Raw genomic sequence first — 22,462 nt, forward strand, 5'->3', positions numbered from 1 at the left:
ATCAAAAGTATCCGGTCATCCACAAAAACATGTATTTTTCATATTAGGTGCATTGTTCTGCCAGGTACTCCATATCAGCGACCTCAGTAGCCATTAGACATCGTGAGAGAGCAGGGTGGGGCGCTCCGCAGAACTCACGGATTTCGAACGTGGTCAGGTGCTTGGGTGTCACTTGTGTCATACGTCTGTAAGAGAGTCCTCCACAATCCTAAAAATCCGTAGGTCCACTGTTCCCGATGTGATAATGAAATGGAAACGTGAAGGTACACGTACAGCACAGAAGTGTAAAGGCTGACTTCGTCTCTTGACTGACAGAGATCGCCGACAGTTGAAGAGGGTCATAACGTGTAATAGACAGACATCTAATCAGACCATGACACAGGAATTCCAGACTGCTTCAGGATCCACTGCAAGTACCATGACAGTCAGGCAAAAGGTGACAAAACTTGGATTTCATGGTCGAGCAGCTGCTCATAGCCACACATCACGCCGGTATATGTCAATCGACGCCTCACATTGTGTAAGGAGCGTGGACACCGGACGATTGAACAGTGGAAAAAGGTTGAGTGAAGTGATGAATCACGGTACACAATGTGTGGGTATGGCTAACGCCCGGTGAACGTCATCTGCCAGCGTGTGTATTTCCAACACCGAAATTCGGAGGCGGTGGTATTGTGGCGTGTTTTTGATGGAGGGGGCTTGCACTCGTTGTTTTGCGTGGCACTATCACTGATGTTTTAAGCACCTCATTGCTTCCCAGTATTGAAGAGCAATTCGGGGATGGTGATTGCATCTTTCAACACGATCAAGCACCTGTTTATAATAAACGGCATGTGGCAGAGTGGTTATTTGATAATAACATCTCTGTAATGGACTGGCCTGCACAGAGTCCTGATCTGAATCCTATAGAACACCTTTAGGATGTTTCGGAACGCCGACGTTGTACCAGGCCTCACCGACCGATATCGATACCTCTCCTCAGTGCAACACTCCGTGAAGAATGGGCTGCCATTCCCCAGGAAACATTCCAGCAACTGATTGAACGTATACCTGCGAGGATGGAAGTTGTCATCAAGGCTAAGGATGGGCCAACACCATATTAAATTCCAGCATTACCGAAGGAGGGCGCCAAGAACTTGGACGTCATTTTCAGCTCGGCGTCCGGATACTTTTGATCACATTAGGTTAGCTAGACAGTATTAATCGACTACCTACTAATCAGGCATTTCACTGAGGCATTGAAATTCACTTGTTATTGGACGCCACTATATATGTATTACTGGGTGCCTCCTTAGGTCCGACGTGGTTTCCCCTGGTGGGCAACCACCCTGGCGTCCGTCAGCTGAGCAAGAAACTGGGATCGCAGTACCAGGCGTTCACATATCTCGCCCAGAAGTACAAGTCGCCCGTGGTGGGCCTTCGTCTGGGCGGTGACCTAACAGTCATCGTCTCCACCAGAAGCCTCATACGAGAGGTGCTCACGCGACCAGAGTTTGAAGGACGGCCGCAGAACTTCTTCGCGTACCTGCGCAGTCTGGGTCTGAGAAAGGGTGAGTTGCACTGCTTTACATGTAATGTAGCATTACTACAAGTAGTTAAAAGTAAAGCGATAAATAAGGTGTTCAGCTTCACTGTTATCACAAACATACGAACGGGGACTAAAGCTGGTACCAACCAAATATCAAACTGGTATACAGAATCGACATAGGACTCATCCTAGTGGTCGCGATTTAAAAAACAAAACACAAATGCTGTGGCTCAGTGATAAGTGCCTGCAATGGGTCTAGATCCCAATCTGTACTAGTACAGCTGAAGACAAATAAAAAACGATGTACCATGAAGGAAGTTCGTAGATGTGATGTACATGTATAGAGAAACAAATGATTACAATTGCAGAACATTGGCTGATTTGTTCAAGAGAGAGAGCTTCACAAATTGACTAAGTAAATAATGTATTGGTCTAGTTCTGGCCCTTATTCAAGCAGTTATTGGGCTTGGCATTGATTGATAGATTTTTTGGGTTTCTTTCTGAGGGATATCGTTCCAAATTATGTCAGATTGGTGCGTTAGATCGTCAAGATCCCTAGCTTTTTGGAAGGTCCTAAGCAGAATTCTCCAAATGTTCTCAGTTGGAGAGAGACTCGACGACCTTGCTGGTCAAAGTAGACTTTGGCAAGCACGAAGACAAGCATCAGAAACTGTCACCATAAACAGGTGGGCATTACCTTGCAGAAATGCAAGGCGAAGATGGCTTGTCATGAAGGGGGGTAGAATATCGTCACCTACCGCTGTGCTGTAAGGATGCAGCAGATGACAAAGGGGTCCATCTACGAAAAGAAATGGCACTCTAGGCCATCATTCCTGGCTGTCTGACCATATGGCGGGCGACAGTCGGGTTGGTATCCACCAGTGTGCAGAGCGTCTCCAGACGCGTCTTCGGCCTGGAATCTCACTGATTGGAGTAGAACTGTTATCAGGATGAGTCCTGCTTCGAACTGAGACCTGATGGGCAGCAGAGACGTGTCTGGAGACGCCTCTGACATGGATGGGATACCAGCCTGATTACTTTACATGTATATGGCCTGACAACCAGGTCTGATTGTCTGGGGTGTCATTTCATTTCATAGCAGGACCCCTTTGGCTGTCATCAATGGCACCCTTACAGCACAGCTATACGTTGACGATATTCTACGCCCCCTTTTGTTGCTCTTCATGGCAAGCAATTCTGGGCTTACTTTTCAGTAAGGTAATGCCCGCCTGTACGCGGCGAGAATTTCTACTGGTTATCTTCATGCTTGCGAAACCCTACCTTGGGCGGCAGTGCCCTCTAACCAGCTCAGGATTTTGAGGAGCTAACGCGCCAGTTGGACTGAATACTTGATCGATGTCACTCAGGAAGATATCGAACGACCCTGTCAATCAACGCCAAGCCGAATATGTGCTTTCGTAAAGGCCCGATGTGTACCAATGCGTTACCGACCTACTCAGTTTGTGAAGTTTTTTCTCTTGAATAAATCTTTCAGTTTTTTCTAAAATCGTAATTATTTATTTGTCTGTACATGCACCTCACAACCACTGATGTTCTTTCATGGTGCATGATTTTTTCCTTAGAGTGTATTTTTTTCTATTTATCGATTTTTTCAGGTCTTGCAATGATTTATTAATGTGAAAATACCAGCTTACTCTGTAGTCACAGTACTACATCACTTCCAGGCTTTGTCCACTACTGACCAGCACTCGAACAACACTGCAACATTCCATTTGTATTGGAATATCACTTCAGTATCGAACGAAATGGGGGATTCTGTCTGAAACCTATGCAAAGGTGCTTTAATGAAATGAAACTGTATGGTTCGAGAGACCTCTCCAAGTCTCAAACATCTATGATGTATATATGCAGACGGACGATAGGGTAAGCCGTGCAGCCGTGCAAAGCCACTGTGCCTGCGTGGCTTAGTGGTTAGCGCATCTGCCCAGTGAGCAGGAGGTCAGGTTTGAATCCCGGCCTTGGTACAATTTTTCAGTTGTCGCTTCAGTCTGCTTATATACGTCTCAGATGTTTGAGACTTTACAAGGTCTCTGGAACCATATAGTTTCATTTGATGGGAGTGAGAGATACTCAGCGATCAAGGAGTTGTTCTGCTACAGAAAACGGAAAGAATTGGTGAGTGTGTTTACCGCGTAGATGTTGAAATGCTTGGCGGTGTGACTTAATGAGCGAGAGGTAGGCTTATATCAGTACCTTGTAAAATCAGCTATATGGAAGTAATATTTGATAACGAGACGGACTTCTCCAGGTGTTATAAGAAGCAATAAATTTCATTTGTTCCGATGGAAGCCTGAAGTGGATTTTGTGTGTGTCCTCATTTTCGACTTTAGAATGTGATGTTTATGGAGATTTCGGAGGCTAGTTGGTGATCGCGTAGTGACTGTTTGTGGTGCCTGTTTTTCAATCTAGTGACCGGATCTGAGAGTCTTCTGAAAGAACGCTGGTGTGCAAGTCTTAAGGACGAAAATCACTTTCGCGTGATGTGCCACTGCCAAGTAACATAGCTCGATGGAACTTAGACTATAAATAGAAAGACCTGCTTAATATAGTACTATAGGTTGCGCCCATGCATTATTATGCCTCTCCACACCAAAACACCTGGACCACCAGCCCTATCATATTTGACAATGTTCTTGGGTAAATTGTGTGGTCCCACCACTCACCATATGAGGGTGCGTCCAGAATCTCTACTCACACACGAGGCAAAGAGGGGGTACGGGAATGATGTTAGGCAGCTCTTTCGACAGATTGGTCATCAGCTACACAACAAGACAAAAGGAGCATGTAAGAAATAGAGAGAAACTAACCTAGCGTAATCATACTGAACCTGTTCTCATCCGAAAAGAACACGGGACCACACTTCCCGTTGATCTAGTTGCAATGCTCGTGTCACCATCGCAGACGTTGCCGCTGATGTGCGAATCCCAATTGAAAACAACGTACTGGTCGGCGGGCACTGTAAAGCACGAGATAGCGTGCCTTGCAGTCCTGTTAAATGTGATTACAATTACACCCACTCTTTGGGCGGGTTCACTCTTCTCCATTACACAATGCAGCGGTCATCTGCTCTTGTAGTTGATTGCGGCTGACTAATTCCTGCTGTGGCCGAGCAGTTCTAGGTGCTTCAGTCCGGAACCACGCGGCTCCTACAGTCGCAGGTTCGAATGCCGCCTCGGGCATGGATGTGTGTGACGTCCTTAGGTTAGTCAGGTTTAAGTAGTTCTAAGTCTAGGGGACTGATGACCTCAGATGTTAAGTCCCACAGTGCTTAGAAACATTTGAACCATCTAATTCCTCTCCTTAAGGCAACAGTGTCCGTGCTTCGGAACGCTCCCTATGCATTTGAAACAATGCTGTGAGCAGTACCAAACTCCGGGCTACACTCGTCATACTTCGTCCTTCTTCCAGTTTCCAGATGTTTTTTCTCCCTGTGTAATTCCCTGTGAAACCATCCAGATGTTACGTCAGGCCATGATGTAACGAACGGCCACAGTCCACCGTAACTGCTCGCTGATCTACGTACACTGTCTTTTCCCATCCCTGCAACTTGCCTCTTGTTGCGGGAACAGCCAAATTTGGCGCTATGACCACCATGAGATCTCTGCCAACATGAGATCTCTGACATCATACTCGAGTAGTTGATATGGTATGCTACGTTATCTATCTCGTCCGTACGTTTTGCAAAACAGTGGAGTTGGATTGCTGCTGGAGACTGATTAATGCAATATGAGCAGTGACAATATTATCCGTGTTTCACGGGCCAAATCGAGGCTGACGACTGGTGTTATATGTGTTAAAGTACAGATAATTAGTTTGATCTAGCAATAAATGGTTCCTGGAAACACTGTGGGACAACACGTCGTGTGGGACGAAAAGGAAGATTTCATCCCCGTTAAACGTGGTGAGTCAGTTCCGTGGCCGGAAGAGGCAAGGACACACCGAAGACATAGGACCATGTACAATAAAGCATTGCTGTTATTAAACCAATCTTCAGGATGAGGCCAGACTGTATGGTGTCTGAAAAATTAAAACGCCCGTATCCTGCAGTAGTGGTCATTAAGTTCCACATAAATTTGCCCTGAATAAAGATGCCCCTTTTACTAAATAAATAAAGCCCAAAAAGGATAATATTAGAATATGATCCGACTGCCCTTAAGGTATGATTCAGTATAGCGCAACAGATATTCTTTGTCATTTGAAATAATTTTCTGTTGTCAACTGAGGAAATTTCGGCATACTGTTGGACAACAGAGATCTATTATTGCCAACACCAAGCCAAGACAAGCCAATTTAACGCCCAATGTCACAATCAGAGCTGCTGAGAAAGTACTCGAGCACACCCCTTCGACGTCCTCGAGAGTGTTCTGGTAATACGCCGTCGCTGTCCTCAGCAGCAGTGCCTGCTGTACGAGCTACGCTGGCCGCCACCGAGACCCGCTACCCGCTACCCGCCCTCCCAACACCATGTTTACGTGTATGGACGCCACCGCGACGATGACCTCCAAAGGTTGTTGAGACAGAGTAGACACTTCTGAGGCCACCCGCTCCATTGCCGCTGGCCTGAGCGCCGCCACAGAGAAGAATACACGATTATAACTTTAAATTGATAAATTCATGTGCCGTTAATGTTTCATGATTGTTGTTCAGCGTGCCAGTCGTCTTGCTCCACCGCACTCTATGCTCCGTCATCCCGACAACAGCAGGGATCTTAATCCAGGCGCCAACATATTAGCGTTAGAAATGTTTAAGTCGGTGGACGCAGCCCATAGCAGGATCACGTTACGCCATCATCGTCATAACCGTCTGGACCTCCACTCTAGTGCTACACAGTGCAGTGAATGAAGCATATTCCTGTTGAGCTTTCTGAAAGTCTAATCGTTTGTGGTCATGTCGAATCGTAGGGACATTAATTCCATACTCAGAGTGTCGTTTGCTAAACCCCAGGAACCTGCAGATTTCTAATTCCTTAGATGAAATACCAGGCAAATGTATTTAACGCCAGTGAGGTGAAAATTTTGTAACTTATCAGGCCGTGAGTAGCCATGTACTAAATCTGTACCAGCTACATGTGACATCTGTAGACAAGTTTCAACAGTTGGAGCAGGACTGTTCAGTCACACTGGGCTATGGTCCGGGGTAAGTATTCATTTGTTGTATCTGTCAGTGTAATATAAGTGTAGTTTTCCCATATCTTTCCTCAGTACCGGCAGTAGCATAATTTGAAAAGTGGTCGAAACGCTTGCTGCTACTATGGGTGAAGCTTTCACTACTTCAAATGAGCGAGTAAAAGCCCATGAGCAGGTCTTCATTTAGAGCTATATAAGCAAGCTGACACTTCACAAGCTATGGTACAGCAGTCAGGAGAAGTTAAGACAGTGTGAAGTGCACCCTCCCCTTTTTTCGATCCGTCAGCAGCAAATTTCATAATGCCTTTTTCTGGAAAATCAATATAGGACGTAACTGTTAGTTACAGACATATTAGCTATTGCGGAATTGTGCAAATGAATAAATGAAACATGTCTGCATGAAACGCCCGCTAAACCCGCTGAGCAGAACATGTAATTAGGATTGGGGAAAGGGCAAAATAAGGTTGGGGTCAGTTTCACCTTCTAATTGTAATTTATTGTAATTTAATAACACATTTACAACCAAAGCGGCACATAGCCGAACCTTTACCAAATGCAACTCTTTCACGGCTGAAGACCTCCAAACAAGAAATCTTAAAATCAACAAGATATAAATGCAGTTAAAATAGCAAATAAAATGATTAAAAAAACATATATCGCAGCTGGGTGGAAAGCCTCAAGGCAAGGTAGATTGAACAAACATATGCAAAGTGCAATACAAATGGTTGAAGGCCACAATTGTATCAAACTTTATAAAAAAATTACCATAATCTTTTAAAGGCATAAGGCAGCAATGTTTAAGCTTGAAGATAATTTCAAGAATAAAGTTGCAAGGCTGAAAGCCCACAATTAATTTTCCAAAATTTTCCATAAAATATAACCATAATCCTTAAATTTTAAGTAGCTGGAAACAAATAATTAAACACTGGTGCGAAAGACAATAAAGACGACGGCACTCAGAAGCCTCCAGGGATGTCGGTCTGCCCTCGTTCGCTTAGATGAGACAGGTGGTCAGCCCAACTACACTCGATCCGTCGGAACCCAACCACGGGGCAGCCACGGACCGACCAACACAAAGACTTGCTTGCCATCAATCAGTACATGAGAACTCAAACACAAAAGGTTACGAACGTGATCATCCACAGCGAAGTATGTACGAGTATTAGCTGTCAAAATTACATACAATGTTGGACAGCGACAACAGGTGAGGAAAGGATGCTGCCTGAAATTACGTTAGTGGCCAGGGCAGGTAACCGGAACACTAACGGCCACAATGCAGTTAATTGCATCGCATGGCGGCTAAATTTCAGCAATAGAAACACTCTGTGTTGCTCACAGGAAAACCTCCCCAACAGTGAACCACCGAAACGAACCACCACAACATGAATGGACGTGGCTTGGGTAGTTGAAACAACTACTCAACTTTGACGACCTGGGTCGGTGAAACACGAAGCTCGTAGCAATCGGACAGCTCCAAACACGCTCCGACACTGCGCAGGGACCACCAGCGGACCCAGCCGACTGCACCGCTCGAGGATAACTTCCCCGGTCCGCAGCAACCCTTCCGACTCCTCTCAGAATGACGACAACATCTAAAATAGTCGTCAGTGCAAATACGCCAACTACACACAAACAACCTGACAAACACTTGCACGAAGATCTGAATGATACCAAACAGTAACTAAGCATGCACGAAGACAAATCGGGAGTCGATGCACACACACACGCAGCCGACTCATGAACGATCGGCTAACCAAAACGCGTCGTCCGGTAGGACGACCGACCTTCGATCCACCAAGACCGTGACCCGGCTCAATTGATGCGTGGCGGCAGTGGTCAGGCGAGCCATGTCGACGTAGACCTCACTGCTGCACCAACTCGACTGCACTAGTGCTGCATTATAACTCCCTGACGGGCAGGTCTGGACTGCGCTCCAGACACGTTCCAACTGACTGGCAGCCCGAACTCGCGACCCGAACTGGCTTACGACAGACGACTACCAGGAAGTAATAGCAGTCAAGCAAAAATACTACGAGAGGGGCTATATCGATACGCGCTGCTAACACCGCTCACGGTCAGGCAAAGCAGCAACTCGTTGACAGTAGTAATTTAAGTTAACGTAGTGAGTTGGAAGTACGTTAAAGATAGGGTGTAAAAGATGGGGATACGAGCCATGCGCGGCTCACTGAATATGGGTTCCTTGCAGTCAATGGGTGAAGCTAAAACACATATAATCTATTATGAGGGGCTTAGCAAGGCAGGAAAGTTCCAGGAGCTGATTACGTTTTGAGTCAACGCTACCCAAAGGAAAACAGTGAGAGTTTTTTTTAGAGACAAATTGAGTAATTTGTTGCAGAAGCCTAATGAGAAAATGAAGTTTTTTTCGGATAGGATGTGAGTGACTAATGCACAGACATATGAGCTGACACAATGAGTATAAGCTGATGCAGTTACCTTGTGTGAAGCTGAAAATAGGGCTCAGATTCTCCATCCTGACACCACAGAGTCAGGATGGAGAACCTATCTGACCCGTCCAAAGTTATTAGCTGGAAGAAATCGATATTTCTATGAAAAGAGGTAATGACCATTGGGCCTTCACCTCTGAAGTAAGATGTTCCAGATGTGTACGTAAGAGTCATTTGCAGAAGCAATTTCGCCAACGACATTGTTATGAGTCTGTTAAACACAAACGGGAATGCATCACCCGTCAGAAGGCTTTCCCACTAGAATTTAGCGCTGCACACACATGTGGAGAGATAGAATGCTGTTTGTTAGGCTTAGTACAGGGCAAGTGACATAGGGGTTTGGTAGACCCAGATGCACACCCGTCAGCCATTTGTCTGGATCACAGGCAAGAAGATACTTGTATCCATGATACAGTTTACTTGGAGTAGATGACAACTACGTGAAGCCATTAAGAACAACTCAGTTTGACTTTAACATTGGAGCTAATAGTTTTCAAGAATGCATAGAAGAGTTGGGGAATGTTGGTGAAGATAATTCTGCAATCGTCGTACTAGACTTTCTTGATAAACATCACGCGAAAATCGTTCTTTTGTGGCACACAACTGAACTCATTGGAACTTTTTTCCACTACGAACAACAAATGCAAGCGAGAGAATGTTTAAAGGTACACCAATCATAAAGATGTTGCCAACTAAATTGTGAACATGCCAGCTAAATATTGGTTTCCATGTTAACATACCACCAGGTACAGAAATTCCTGCAGATACTGATGTGTCGCAAGAGGTTTTGTTTGTGTTAGAACCACTACAAAGAAACGAAGAGTTAGATAAAATCCATTGTTCCGTGCGTAGATGTGTGCCACAGTTTAGTAATAGAAATGGAGAGTTTATGGTTCCTATAAGTGTAGGGATGAGGTCAGTCTGCCAGAGGCGCTGATGATTGCCTATTTAGATGTTATAAATGAAGAAGACATTGATAGGTCATGTGTCAAATATAATCACAAGCAAATCATGAATGCGTCTGCATTACGTAAGAAAGCGAACTGCTTGCAAGGAAGTGACCGACAAGTGCTGGAAGTTTTGGTACTATGGTTTTTAGATTTGTACATTAATAGTCCTTTACCAGCGACGCCTGTTACACATCATCATATACCCACAGGTAACAGTGCTCCAGTCTTTAGGAAACCATATCAGGTACTCAAGTGTCAATTATTGATGGAAGAATCCATTGACCAGCAACTGGCACAAGGAGCAATAGAACGTAGTGTTATTCCATGGAATGCAAATGTAGTCATTTTCCCACAGAGATGCTAAAAACTACAGATTCTGTTGCGATTACAGATACTTGAACACCAACTCTGTCACTGACATGTATCCTTTTTCCAGTGTTACAGAGATGTTGAACAATCTGGGGCAATGCTTATACTTTTCAACAACGGGTCTGACAGATTGTTAGGTAACATGATATAAATAATAATAATAATAATAATAATAATAATAAATGAAACTGTGAGGGACTGGAAAACCCACCGTGGTTCAACAACAAATTTAGGAAACTACTGCGAAAGCAAAGAGAGCTTCACTCCAAGTTTAAACGCAGCCAAAACCTCTCAGACAAACAGAAGCTAAACGATGTCAAAGTTAGCGTAAGGAGGGCTATGCGTGAAGCGTTCAGTGAATTCAAAAGTAAAATTCTATGTACTGACTTGACAGAAAATCCTAGGAAGTTCTGGTCTTACGTTAAATCAGTAAGTGGTTCGAAACAGCATATCCAGACACTCCGGGATGATGATGGCATTGAAACAGAGGATGACACGCGTAAAGCTGAAATACTAAACACCTTTTTCCAAAGCTGTTTCACAGAGGAAGACTGCACTGCAGTTCCTTCTCTAAATCCTCGCACAAACGAAAAAATGACTGACATCGAAATAGGTGTCCAAGGAATAGAAAAGCAACTGGAATCACTCAACAGAGGAAAGTCCACTGTACCCGACGGGATACCAATTCGATTCTACACAGGGTACGCGAAAGAACTTGCCCCCCTTCTAACAGCCGTGTACCGCAAGTCTCTAGAGGAACGGAAGGTTCCAAATGATTGGAAAAGAGCACAGGTAGTCCCAGTCTTCAAGAAGGGTCGTCGAGCAGATGCGCAAAACTATAGACCTATATCTCAGACGTCGATCTGTTGTAGAGTTTTAGAACATGTTTTTTGCTCGAGTATCATGTCGTTTTTGGAAACCCAGAATCTACTCTGTAGGAATCAACATGGATTCCGGAAACAGCGATCGTGTGAGACCCAACTCGCTTTATTTGTTCATGAGACCCAGAAAATATTAGATACAGGCTCCCAGGTAGATGCCATTTTCCTTGACTTCCGGAAGGCGTTCGATACAGTTCCGCACTGTCGCCTGGTAAACAAAGTAAGAGCCTACGGAATATCAGACCAGCTGTGTGGCTGGATTGAAGAGTTTTTAGCAAACAGAACACAGCATGTTGTTATCAATGGAGAGACGTCTACAGACGTTGAAGTAACCTCTGGCGTGCCACAGGGGAGTGTTACGGGACCATTGCTTTTCACAATATATATAAATGACCTAGTAGATAGTGCCGGAAGTTCCATGCGGCTTTTCGCGGATGATGCTGTAGTATACAGAGAAGTTGCAGCATTAGAAAATTGTAGCGAAATGCAGGAAGATCTGCAGCGGATAGGCACTTGGTGCAGAGAGTTTCAACTGACCCTTAACATAGACAAATGTAATGTATTGCGAATACATAAAAAGAAGGATCCTTTATTGTATGATTATATGATAGCGGAACAAACACTGGTAGCAGTTACTTCTGTAAAATATCTGGGAGTATGCGGGCGGAACGATATGAAGTGGAATGATCATATAAAATTAATTGTTGGTAAGGCGGGTACCAGGTTGAGATTCATTGGGAGAGTGCTTAGGAAATATAGTCCATCAACAAAGGAGGTGGCTCACAAAACACTCGTTCGACCTACACTTGAGTATTGCTCATCAGTGTGGGATCCGTACCAGATCGGGTTGACGGAGGAGATAGAGAAGATCCAAAGAAGAGCGCAGCGCTTCGTCACAGGGTTATTTGGTAACCGTGATAGCGTTACGGAGATGTTTAGCAAACTCAAGTGGCAGACTCTGCAAGAGAGACGCTCTGCATCGCGGTGTAGCTTGCTCGCCAGGTTTCGAGAGGGTGCGTTTCTGGATGAGGTATCGAATATATTGCTTCCCCCTACTTATACCTCCCGAGGAGATCACGAATGTAAAATTAGAGCGCGCACGGAGGCTTTCTGACAGTCGTTCTTCCCGCGAACCATACGCGACTGGAACAGAAAAGGGAGGTAATGACAGTGGCACGTAAAGTGCCCTCCGCCACACACCGTTGGGTGGCTTGCGGAGTATAAATGTAGATGTAGATGTAGAAATGATAATAAATAACTGGAGCAGCTGTCCGAATGCAGAGACCTGTTGGAGTGTATGGATCTGTAAGAGCGAACTTTGATGTCCTCTAGACGACCGAATAGCGAAGTAATATTATGTGTTGGGCGGCTTTGGCGATCAAGTCAGAATTTGAGAAGATGATTGATTTGGGTTGGAGTGTTATTAGATGGGATGTAGATTGTTCCGTTGACTACTTCTGCGCATTTGCTTCCTTTATTTAGCTGAGTGAAGATCGATTGTGGTGTGTTGGATACATGCCTGTCTGTTCTATAGACCTGGGACAGACCTTAGTTGAGGTGTAAATTATAGCCAAGATCTCGAAGATGTTACATGACTGAGACCGGTATTCGAGAGTGGAAATATAATTTTGCGTATGTTTGCTTCTAGTTAGTGAGGGGTTTACAGCATGCTGCACATAGATAAAGTTCGACGTTTGTAGAGAATTAATTTGAAGTCTATATCTTGGGAATTATGATGAACTAGTGATCGGTAGGGTGTTACCTAGTGCATGATATTGAGAAGTACAGCTAAAATGGTGTAATATTATGGAGAAAGTACATGTGTTCTTGCAGTCTATGAGTCTGAGGATGTTTGTCGAAAGCGAACAGATAAGGAAGGAGAGACAGTAAGGCGTTTGTGCTGAGGAGGGGACAATACCGAATTTGTAAAAAGAGGTCTGTAGAGAGAACAGGTTGACGGTGCTTTCCTAGGATTGGGGAGCATTGCTGTATGTAGACGCTGTAGGGATAGGATACTTTTTTCGCATGCTGTAGAGATATACTGGCTAAGTGCACTGTTCTGTGTCAATGTGTATATACTGTATTGTGAAGTTAATGTGGTTTACATTGTGTAGCGTTTGTATATACTGCACTGTAAAGTTAATGTTGATTATGTTATGTGACGAGTAGCCGGCCGGAGTGGCCGTGCGGTTCTAGGCGCTACAGTATGGATCCGAGCGACCGCTCCGGTCGCAGGTTCGAATCCTGCCTCGGGCATGGATGTGTGTGATTTCCTTAGTTTAGTTAGGTTTAATTAGTTCTAAGTTCTAGGCGACTGTTGACCTCAGAAGTTAAGTCGCATAGTGCTCAGTGCCATTTGAACCATTTGTGACGAGTAGAGAGGAAGTCGTAAGGACGGTAGAGATATTTCCAGAGTAACAGCGGTCAAAAGAGTGTATTTCGGATACTTAGCTCATTGTGGAATGCCAATCAAATGAGACCGCGATCGTAAGATTTAACTGTATAAGTATGAGATCAACGACTTCGGTATTCGAGAGTGCGAATATAATTTTTTGGTCTGTTTGTTTCTAGTTATTCAGCGGTTTAAAGGATGCTGTACTTAGAAAAAAAATTGGTGTGTTCTTGTAGTCTATGAGTCTGGATAAGTTTGTAGAATAAAAGCGAGCAGGCAAGGAAGAAGGAGAGAGAGTAACGCATTTCTGTTGAGGGGAAGCGATCGCCGAATTTGTGGAACAGTTCTGAGAGGGACTTCCGTCCGTTGATGCAGAAGGGCTGATTACCGCTGAGTGTGGCGTGTGTAGAAAGAAAGAGCGGGTTCACAGTGCTCCTTATGAATTGAGAGAATTGGGGCATGTAGTGGGTATTGTAAAGTTAATGTGGTTTACATTGAGTAGGGTTTGTGTATAATGGATTGTAAAGTTACTATTGCTTATGTTATGGAATGAGTAGAGAGGATGACCGTGTGTGTGTGTGTGTGTGTGTGTGTGTGTGTGTGTGTGTGTGTGTGTGTGTAGATTGAGGGGGGTTGTGGAGGTAATTTAGCGATCTCTGTAAAAGTAAGCACAGGAAGCCTCAGAAAGAAAAGCAGGATGGTACTTCGATAACGGGTCCTTAGGAAATTGGGCCAGTAAATTCGATAAGAAGGAATAAGAATGATTAATCGGTTGTGCTGGGATATAGGAGGGCTGAGAACATTTGCGTATGTTGAGAGCTGGAAAGGTACGAGGGGGAGAGCGCATTCAGTATTTTGGTGAACAAGTTCTGCTACGGTAAGAATTTGAATTTACAAATAAGCTGAGAAAACACGAAAGTGAGCGTTAACTATTTTTTTTGGGGCACTATACAATTTCTAGAGAGGTTGACTGGGCTCTTATTTTTCTTTTTCTTTTTAATTTTCAAATGATCGTTTTAGACTGAGAGGGGAGAGAAGCGCTGGGATGTGTGCGGACGGTGTGTGTGTGTGTGAACTCACTCTCGGCTATTCTGACAACAGACGTGAAGGGGGAGATGTGTCGCATATAGGCCGGCAAGCTATGGAATGCGGCCTTAACATGTGTGTTGAATCGCACTGAGTTAGGACGGTGACAGACGACTAGCGTGGCCTGGCTTGGATGTTCATGTTCGGCGTGTAGGTGATATGAATTTCTCAGGTGTTAGGTGTGAATGCGGCTGTCATCAAGTCATGTTTGAAGGGTCGAACAGAGGCCTTTGAGCGAATTGAGAGCTGTCGGACGTGTGACTTAATGTGGGACAGGTTGATTGCGCGCGCCTGTTGAGTTACTTTGCTGTGCGTTATTTGGACAGATTACGAGTACTGATGGTGTTTACAGTTATGTGTACTGCATTGTTTAGGAGCAGTTTGATATTGTGCACTGAAATTCGGAGCTGTTAGCGTGTCTGCCGACTGTGCAACATGACACCAGGTATATCAGAACGAGTGTTTTTTGTATGAGAGTGATAGGTATACTCGATGCGTAAATAAAATGTGCGTTAAGTATTTGTGGGACGATATAGAATATGAGAGAGTTCGAGTTGGTTGTTATTTTTTCTACTTGGAGGGTTTGTTAGATCGAATTTCTGAGGTGAGTAGCTACGAGAGCGCGAGGGATGTGACTGCAGCGTATCTCCGTTTCTCAGCGGTTAACTAAAGATGGGGCGAGCAATGTTCTCGGCTTACGTACTGGGGGGTGTGCTCTGGCCATGTGCTAGACCGTGTGGATTGAACAACAGTATTAGGGTCATAGTTTAGCTAGAATATTTATACAGGAGTATGTCCGACGTGAGTATAAAGGTCCAGGCTGTGATGTGGGCGGTCTCGCGCTCGTGGAGTGTGAGAGAGGCAAAGCCGACGATCTTGAATTATCACAGGTGACTTAGGTTAGTGGCTTCGTTTGCCACAATTTTCTTGTGTTTCGTAGCGAAACACGAACTGACCATCAGAATTGAAGCTTGGCTTATTTGTATAGACAGAATGTGATATAAGTTAATGTGGGTTAGTACTCGTTAGTGCACGTTAGTAAACGGAAGCAAGCGTTAGTACATGTTAGCCAACGAACATGGGTCGGTAAATGGACGTGGTGGTCGGTAGGGACTGTAACTACTTCATTTCAAGTCCAGGTGGGTGTGGCAGTGGCGAAAATTGATTCCAACTCTAGGTGGACGTGGCAGTTTTCCGCATCAGAGAGGTTAATTAATTGATCAGATTAATTAAATAGTCACGCAGACTTTGTTACATTCACTTGCGGAGGTACTAAGCTAGGTGCGCGCGATGGCTCATGTGTACGAACGGGTGTTTTCGCCAAGATCCTGGATTAGATAATCGAAGCATGTGGGCTGAATAATGAGAATCAGGTGATCAGTTAACTTAGTGAGAGCGTTCTTTGTCTGACAGAGCCAGGTGATCAATCGCGTGTTGTGATGTCAAGGAAGTTTCCAACTCAGTAGAAAAAACATTCCAGTTCGAGCGTGTCGGTTCCTGTCTATAGGTCTTGAATTGCAAAGTTTATGGGGCTGAGGGCGTCCTTTGTGCTCCATCACACGTGCTGGTGGGACTGTATGTGGCGTGAGGGTGGTTTGGACAGAGCAAGCGTGTCGGTACCTGTACGTCGGTGCTGAGAATTTGCGAACTTTAGGACCGATATAGCTTTTACCATGTCACGTGATAGAACTTTCCAAACATCTCAGGCGGTTGTGTGAGGTAGGTATCGGCAGGTTAGAACCTGTTCAGAAAAGTAAATTTGGGGTGGAATGTGTCTTTAGTCCAGCACGTGGTCGACAGGTTCCATCTTGTCCAGCGTTAAGTGCTCGCGGGTGCAGAAAGATGTTTACGTAGTCGGACTCTGAGGTGAGCGCGGCTGTGCAGGTACCGCTGGTCGCTTGACGTCAGCCGGCCAGGGAGCTGCCGATGGAGTGGGCTCAGCCGGCCGCGCGTACCTCAGCTGCGCTCTGGAGTTTTGCTGTGTGAGCGTGGAGAAGTCAGTTGGGACACACCTGCATGACCGTAATGTCTGAAATAAAGAGTCATTTTCCAGGTATTTACAGAAGACTACGTGCGTCGCGTGTATGGAGGGTGTGTGACGTAAGCAGGGCGGCGGCGCAGCGATTGTACAGTTATTGCGCGCTCGCGATAGCGAGTCAATTAGCGAGCGTTCTATTGCGGACCAGACGTGCTGTTATATAGTCATGGCGGATTCCACTGTCGAGCAAACTTTGCCGCCAAAAGTGTAGCACTGCATCCTCGATCGCACAAGGACACGTGGCGAACGACTTTGTGAGGTCGGTATCTGCAGGTTCGGACTTGCTCAGGGAACGGTCGACCATTGTGTGATTCAGCTCCGAGACAGATAATTTTGGCGGGATACGTGCGGAGGCGACGAATACACATGGTGAGCGGACAAGGGGCCGCTGTGACGTCAAACTCGACAAGTTCCAGTGTGTCCAGCGAAAACATGTTTACAACGTGGGAGCAATTGCTGGGCTCGCGCCCCGCACTAGTGGCCAGCCGCCGCACGTGACAGGCGTAGGCAGTGTCTCCGTGCGCTGGCCAGGGGGTGGCTAGGATTTGGAGTAATTCAGTTGGAGCGCGGACGTCGTGGTGACTGCACTGCGATATCAAAGATGTGTGCGCTGACTGTGTTGGAGAACAAGTGATGACCGTACTGCTTGAAATAGTCTTCAGTCCCTTCCCCCCTGCAAAATCAAAGGACGTGACTTACGTGGCAGTTTATTATTTGATGCAATTATGATAGGTTACCAGTGAAAAGAGATAAGTGAGGGAGAAAGTTCGTATGTGTGATCAATTATGGTGTTGGGATTTGAACTTGTGACAGATTTTTGTTATGGGTGTAAGGAAAATGGGTTTCTCACCGAGAAAATCGGACATCTTGAATAAATAATAAATGATAATAATATATAGAAGTACAGTTTTCGAGTATTATCGTGTTGGAATTTGAATTTGACGCAATTTTCTAGTGGATGTAGGCCTATAATAAATAATAATAATAATAATAATAATAAATGATATTGAATTATAATAAATGATAATGAATCACAATGAATGATAATAAATGATAATGAATGAGAATGAATGATAATAAATGACAATGAATGATAATGAATGTTAATAAATGATAATGAATGATAGTGAATAATAAACAAAAGTAAGGTTCTGCAGCCATTATCATGTTGGAATTTGAATTTGGAGGGAATTTTCTAGTGGAGGCAGGTCAATAATAATAAATAATAATAAATTATAATAAATAATAGTAAATGATAATAAATAATAATAAATGATAATAAATAATAATGAATGATAATGAATGTTAATAAATGATAATCAATAATAATGAGTAATAATAGTAAAGAGAAGTACGGTTTTTGCATGCATTATCCTGTTGGAATTCAAATTTCCCACCTTTTTTCTTCTGGAGGCTTAGGTTAGTGGACATAGCACAATTGGCCTGTTTCTCCCGCCAAAATTCAAAATTCCCGCCATTTTTTCTTGAGGTTAGGTTAGTGGACATAGCACAATTGGCCTATTTTCCCGCCAAAATCCGCCATCTTGGATGAAGTCATGCAATGTTACCAAGTCTAAATGCCGCCATCTTGGATGACGTCATCGCCGCCACCTTGAATAAATTTGGCAACAATGGAGAGTGGGGGTGACACCCCCCTTGGGGTTGGATGATGTCATCATAACAGAACTTTCAGGGCACCCTGTAGGGTGATACCATCGTTGCCCCACTACTAATCTCTCCCTTGGCAGTCCCCTCCCAGAGATCCGAATGGGGGACTATTCCGGAATCTTTTGCCAATGGAGAGATCATCATGACACTTCTTCAGATACAAGCCACATGTCCTGTGGGTACATGTTACATGTCTTTAACGCAATGTTTCCATTGCCTTCTGCATCCTCATGTCGTTTATCATTGCTGATTCTTACGCTTTTTGGGGCAGTTTGCTACCCGTAGGACATGTGAGTGCCCTGAACCTCTGTCCTGACCTCTGCCCTCTTTGACAGAGTCGTTGGCAGTATGAGGGTGACTTCTTCTGCTGGAAGTCTTCGGCCGCCAATGCTGATTATTAAACAAAATTTAAGCAGCTACGGGATTCGAACCTGGGAACAAAGATGTTTTGATTATGAACCAAAGACGCTACCCCTTTTTTATACCATAACCACTTATTTTTCCTAAACCACGGACGCCGACAGAATTTTGATGCAACAGGAAAGGAGATGCTATCTGTGATTTATGGAATTATACTTTCCTTTTATGCAATGGCCAAAAGTTCAAAGTGGTAACATAATACACATTACTAAAATTATTAATAGGATTACGGAATAGTTCTGACAGATGAGTGTGATAGGCACTTAAACTGAGTGAGTTTTACTACGAAGTAGTTCATAAACCAGGAAATTATCCTACAAATATGGACACAATGAGAAGAAATATTGGAGTACTGCAAACAGTAAATCAAAGTATAGCTGAGTGGCAGAAGCAAGAGATGTAAGATATAAGGCATTCAAATAGCAGCAACATTTTGTGATGCATGATGGCTTCCTATGCAGATCAATAAAGTGTGTACCATGAATTGCAGGTTGAGCAGTGTCCAGAGACGAAGTTTTGCAACAAATGCAGGAGCACATGTTGGCAAGTCATGACAGTTGCAAAATTGTGGATAGGAGAGTTGCTGGAAAACCTGTGGAAAACTAGGAAACATGATATGGAAGAGCACATAAAAAATGTATACCTTGTGCACAAAGGACTGATCTTAGCCACCCAGAAGTTTCACTGCAAAAATTGCCAAAAGCGAAAAACCATTAGAAATGATTGGATAGGATTTCTTAGGACAATTTCATGTAACTCCTGAAGGGAATAACTACATGTTAACAATAATGAGCACTTTTCCTGGTACAAAGACACCCAGACAAATCCAGACAAACAAGCTAACACAGTAGCGCAAGCCATAGTAAATAACTGGATCCTCATGTTTGGAGTATTGGAGACTATAATAACAGACCAAGGGCATAAATTTTGTATCACGGCTAATGATTTACATTTGCAAGAACAAATCTCTTATATCCACAAGGAAATGGACAAACAGAAAGGGTTCACAGGACGATTTCGAAAATCTTAAGTCACTACACTAACAGCCAATATGTTAATTGGGAGAAATATAAATTCATAAATTCAGTTAACAATTCTAAAGTCCACTCCAGTTCCAATCTTGCACAATACAAGTTGGTTGTTGTTGTTGTGGTCTTCAGTCCTGAGACTGGTTTGATGCAGCTCTCCATGCTACTCTATCCTGTGCAAGCTTCTTCATCTCCCAGTACCTACTGTAACTTACATCCTTCTGAATCTGCTTGGTGTGTTCATCTCTTGGTCTCCCTCTACGATTTTTACCCTCGACGCTGCCCTCCAGTACTAAGTTATTGATCCCTTGATGCCTCAGAACATGTCCTACCAACTGATCCCTTCTTCTAGTCAAGTTGCGCCACAAACTTCTCTTCTCCCCAGTCCTATTCAACACCTCCTCATTAGTTATGTGATCTATCCATCTAATCTTCAGCATTCCTCTGTAGCATCACATTTCGAAAGCTTCTATTCTCTTCTTGTTGGTATAGGGTTGGAAAACACCATCTTCTTTTGATACGATAAAAAGCAAGCTTGAAGCTAACAATGAGTCAGTAAACAAATTCACAAAACGTCTATGGGAAGTGTGGCAAAGAGTAAAACAGGCCAATAGAAAAGCTTTAGAACTTCTGAAGCAGGCAGAGGAACGCGTAGGAAAACTACAGTAACACATAGTAGGTCAGTGAGTATTATTAATATACCAAAAGACAAAACCAAAAAAAATTTAACTGAGTACCACAGCCTGTAACAAGTCATTGAAATGATTTCACCGCAAATTTTAATTTACACTTGGCAACCACAAGCTCTGTAGTTCACGTTAATATGGTTAAACCATTCAATGGAGCTCCTAATGCTTGACAACAAGTTCCACCAGTTACAAGTCTGGAAAAAAGCATCCAAATACGCTAGGACACAGGCGTCTAGTGACTATCAAGTTATGTAAAATATGCCTTACGCACGCAAATCGTGAAATAAAAGATTTTGGTCAGATATTTTTGTATTGGTTTAGAGTTTGCTGTACATTCGTTATGTTTAATTGTTGCTATGTATTTACTGACGTATCATGACAGAGTTCAGGAACTGTGTTGATTAGGGTACAGTTTATTTATTTATTTATTTATTTATTGTTCCGTGGGACCACATTTAGGAGAAGTCTCCATGGTCATGGAACGAGTCAATACATGAAATTATAACACGATTGTAGAAACAGATAAAATGAAATATAAGAAACATATTCAGGAGACAAGTCGTTAGTTTAAATAAAGAAAATCAAGAATGTAACACTGGAATTTGCTTAATTTTTTATCTCTTCCAGGAGCTTCTCGACAGAATAGAAGGAGTCAGTAAACAAATTCACAAAACGTCTATGGGAAGTGTGGCAAAGAGTAAAACAGGCCAATAGAAAAGCTTTAGAACCTCTGAAGCAGGCAGAGGAACGCATAGGAAAACTACAGTAACACATAGTAGGTCAGTGAGTATTATTAATACACCAAAAGACAAAACCAAAAAAATTTTAACTGAGTACCACAGCCTGTAACAAGTCATTGAAATGACCTCATCGCAAATTTTAATTTACAATTTCATTTTCTTCACGTGTAAACACGTTTTCTCAAGAGCGAAGCAATTGATCAAGCATTCTTTACTTAGATATCATATTACTATGGACATATAGGGAGGTTATTTGTTGAGGGGTAACAAGACAGCTACGCCACACTGAAGTAGCCGAAAGGCACGCGTAATCTCACGTAGGCTAGATAGAGGTCTGAAACAGGATACGTAATGAATGGTAGCAAGAAAAGTACGTAGCTGCTATTATACTTAACTTTTAATCCTTCATTTGAATACAGTATTCCTTGATGATACAAGTGAGACTGTATGTTAAAATGGTTAATGGCGCCTTGCTAGGTCGTAGCCATTGACTTAGCTGAAGGCTATTCTGTCTGTCGGCAAATGAGAGGAAGGCTTCGTCAGTGTAGTCGCTAGCAAAGTCGTCGTACAACTGGGGCGAGTGCTCGTCCGTATCTCGAGACCTGCCTTGTGGTGGCGCTTAGTCTGCGATCATACAGTGGCGACACGCGGGTCCGACATGTACTAAATGGACCGCGGCCGATTGAAGCTACCACCTAGCAAGTGTGGTGTCTGGCGGTGACACCATATTCCTCCCCCGCAAATCGGCCAACGGTCGTGTTATAAGGCTTCCGCCCGCCGTGGGCAGGACCCCATGTTGTCGTATGCGATGAGGTGGGGGAGCCTAACGACAGGCGAGGCTGTGCCACCCGCACCCGGCCATTCGGTCAGAGGGGAGCTAGGAAACGCCTGAAAACCCAGTCCAGGGTGCACGTCAACATGCGGTGTATGCGCCCGTAAAGAGACAGGAGGGGCCGAAGGGTCGACCTCCATTGCGTCGGGGTACCCGACGCGCGAAGACGCCATGTGGTCCGGAGCGGGCAAGAGTTTCATGGCGGAGGACAGCTGGTCACGGGAAGCGA

The 22,462-nt window shown here is 44.1% G+C and overlaps 1 protein-coding gene across 1 annotated transcript in view; it reads left to right on the forward strand.

Moving 5' to 3' along the window:
- The window catches only part of LOC126452440 (methyl farnesoate epoxidase-like), a 217,144-nt gene that overhangs the window by 56,696 nt on the left and 137,986 nt on the right, over positions 1 to 22,462 (forward strand). Inside the window, exon 2 of the mRNA XM_050091070.1 lies at positions 1,296 to 1,550. Within this exon, the coding sequence (XP_049947027.1) occupies positions 1,296 to 1,550 (255 nt within the window). The remainder of the gene's footprint in view (positions 1 to 1,295; positions 1,551 to 22,462) is intronic.

Source organism: Schistocerca serialis, unplaced genomic scaffold (assembly GCF_023864345.2).
Source record: "Schistocerca serialis cubense isolate TAMUIC-IGC-003099 unplaced genomic scaffold, iqSchSeri2.2 HiC_scaffold_863, whole genome shotgun sequence".
In the NCBI taxonomy this organism is placed as follows: domain Eukaryota; kingdom Metazoa; phylum Arthropoda; class Insecta; order Orthoptera; family Acrididae; genus Schistocerca; species Schistocerca serialis.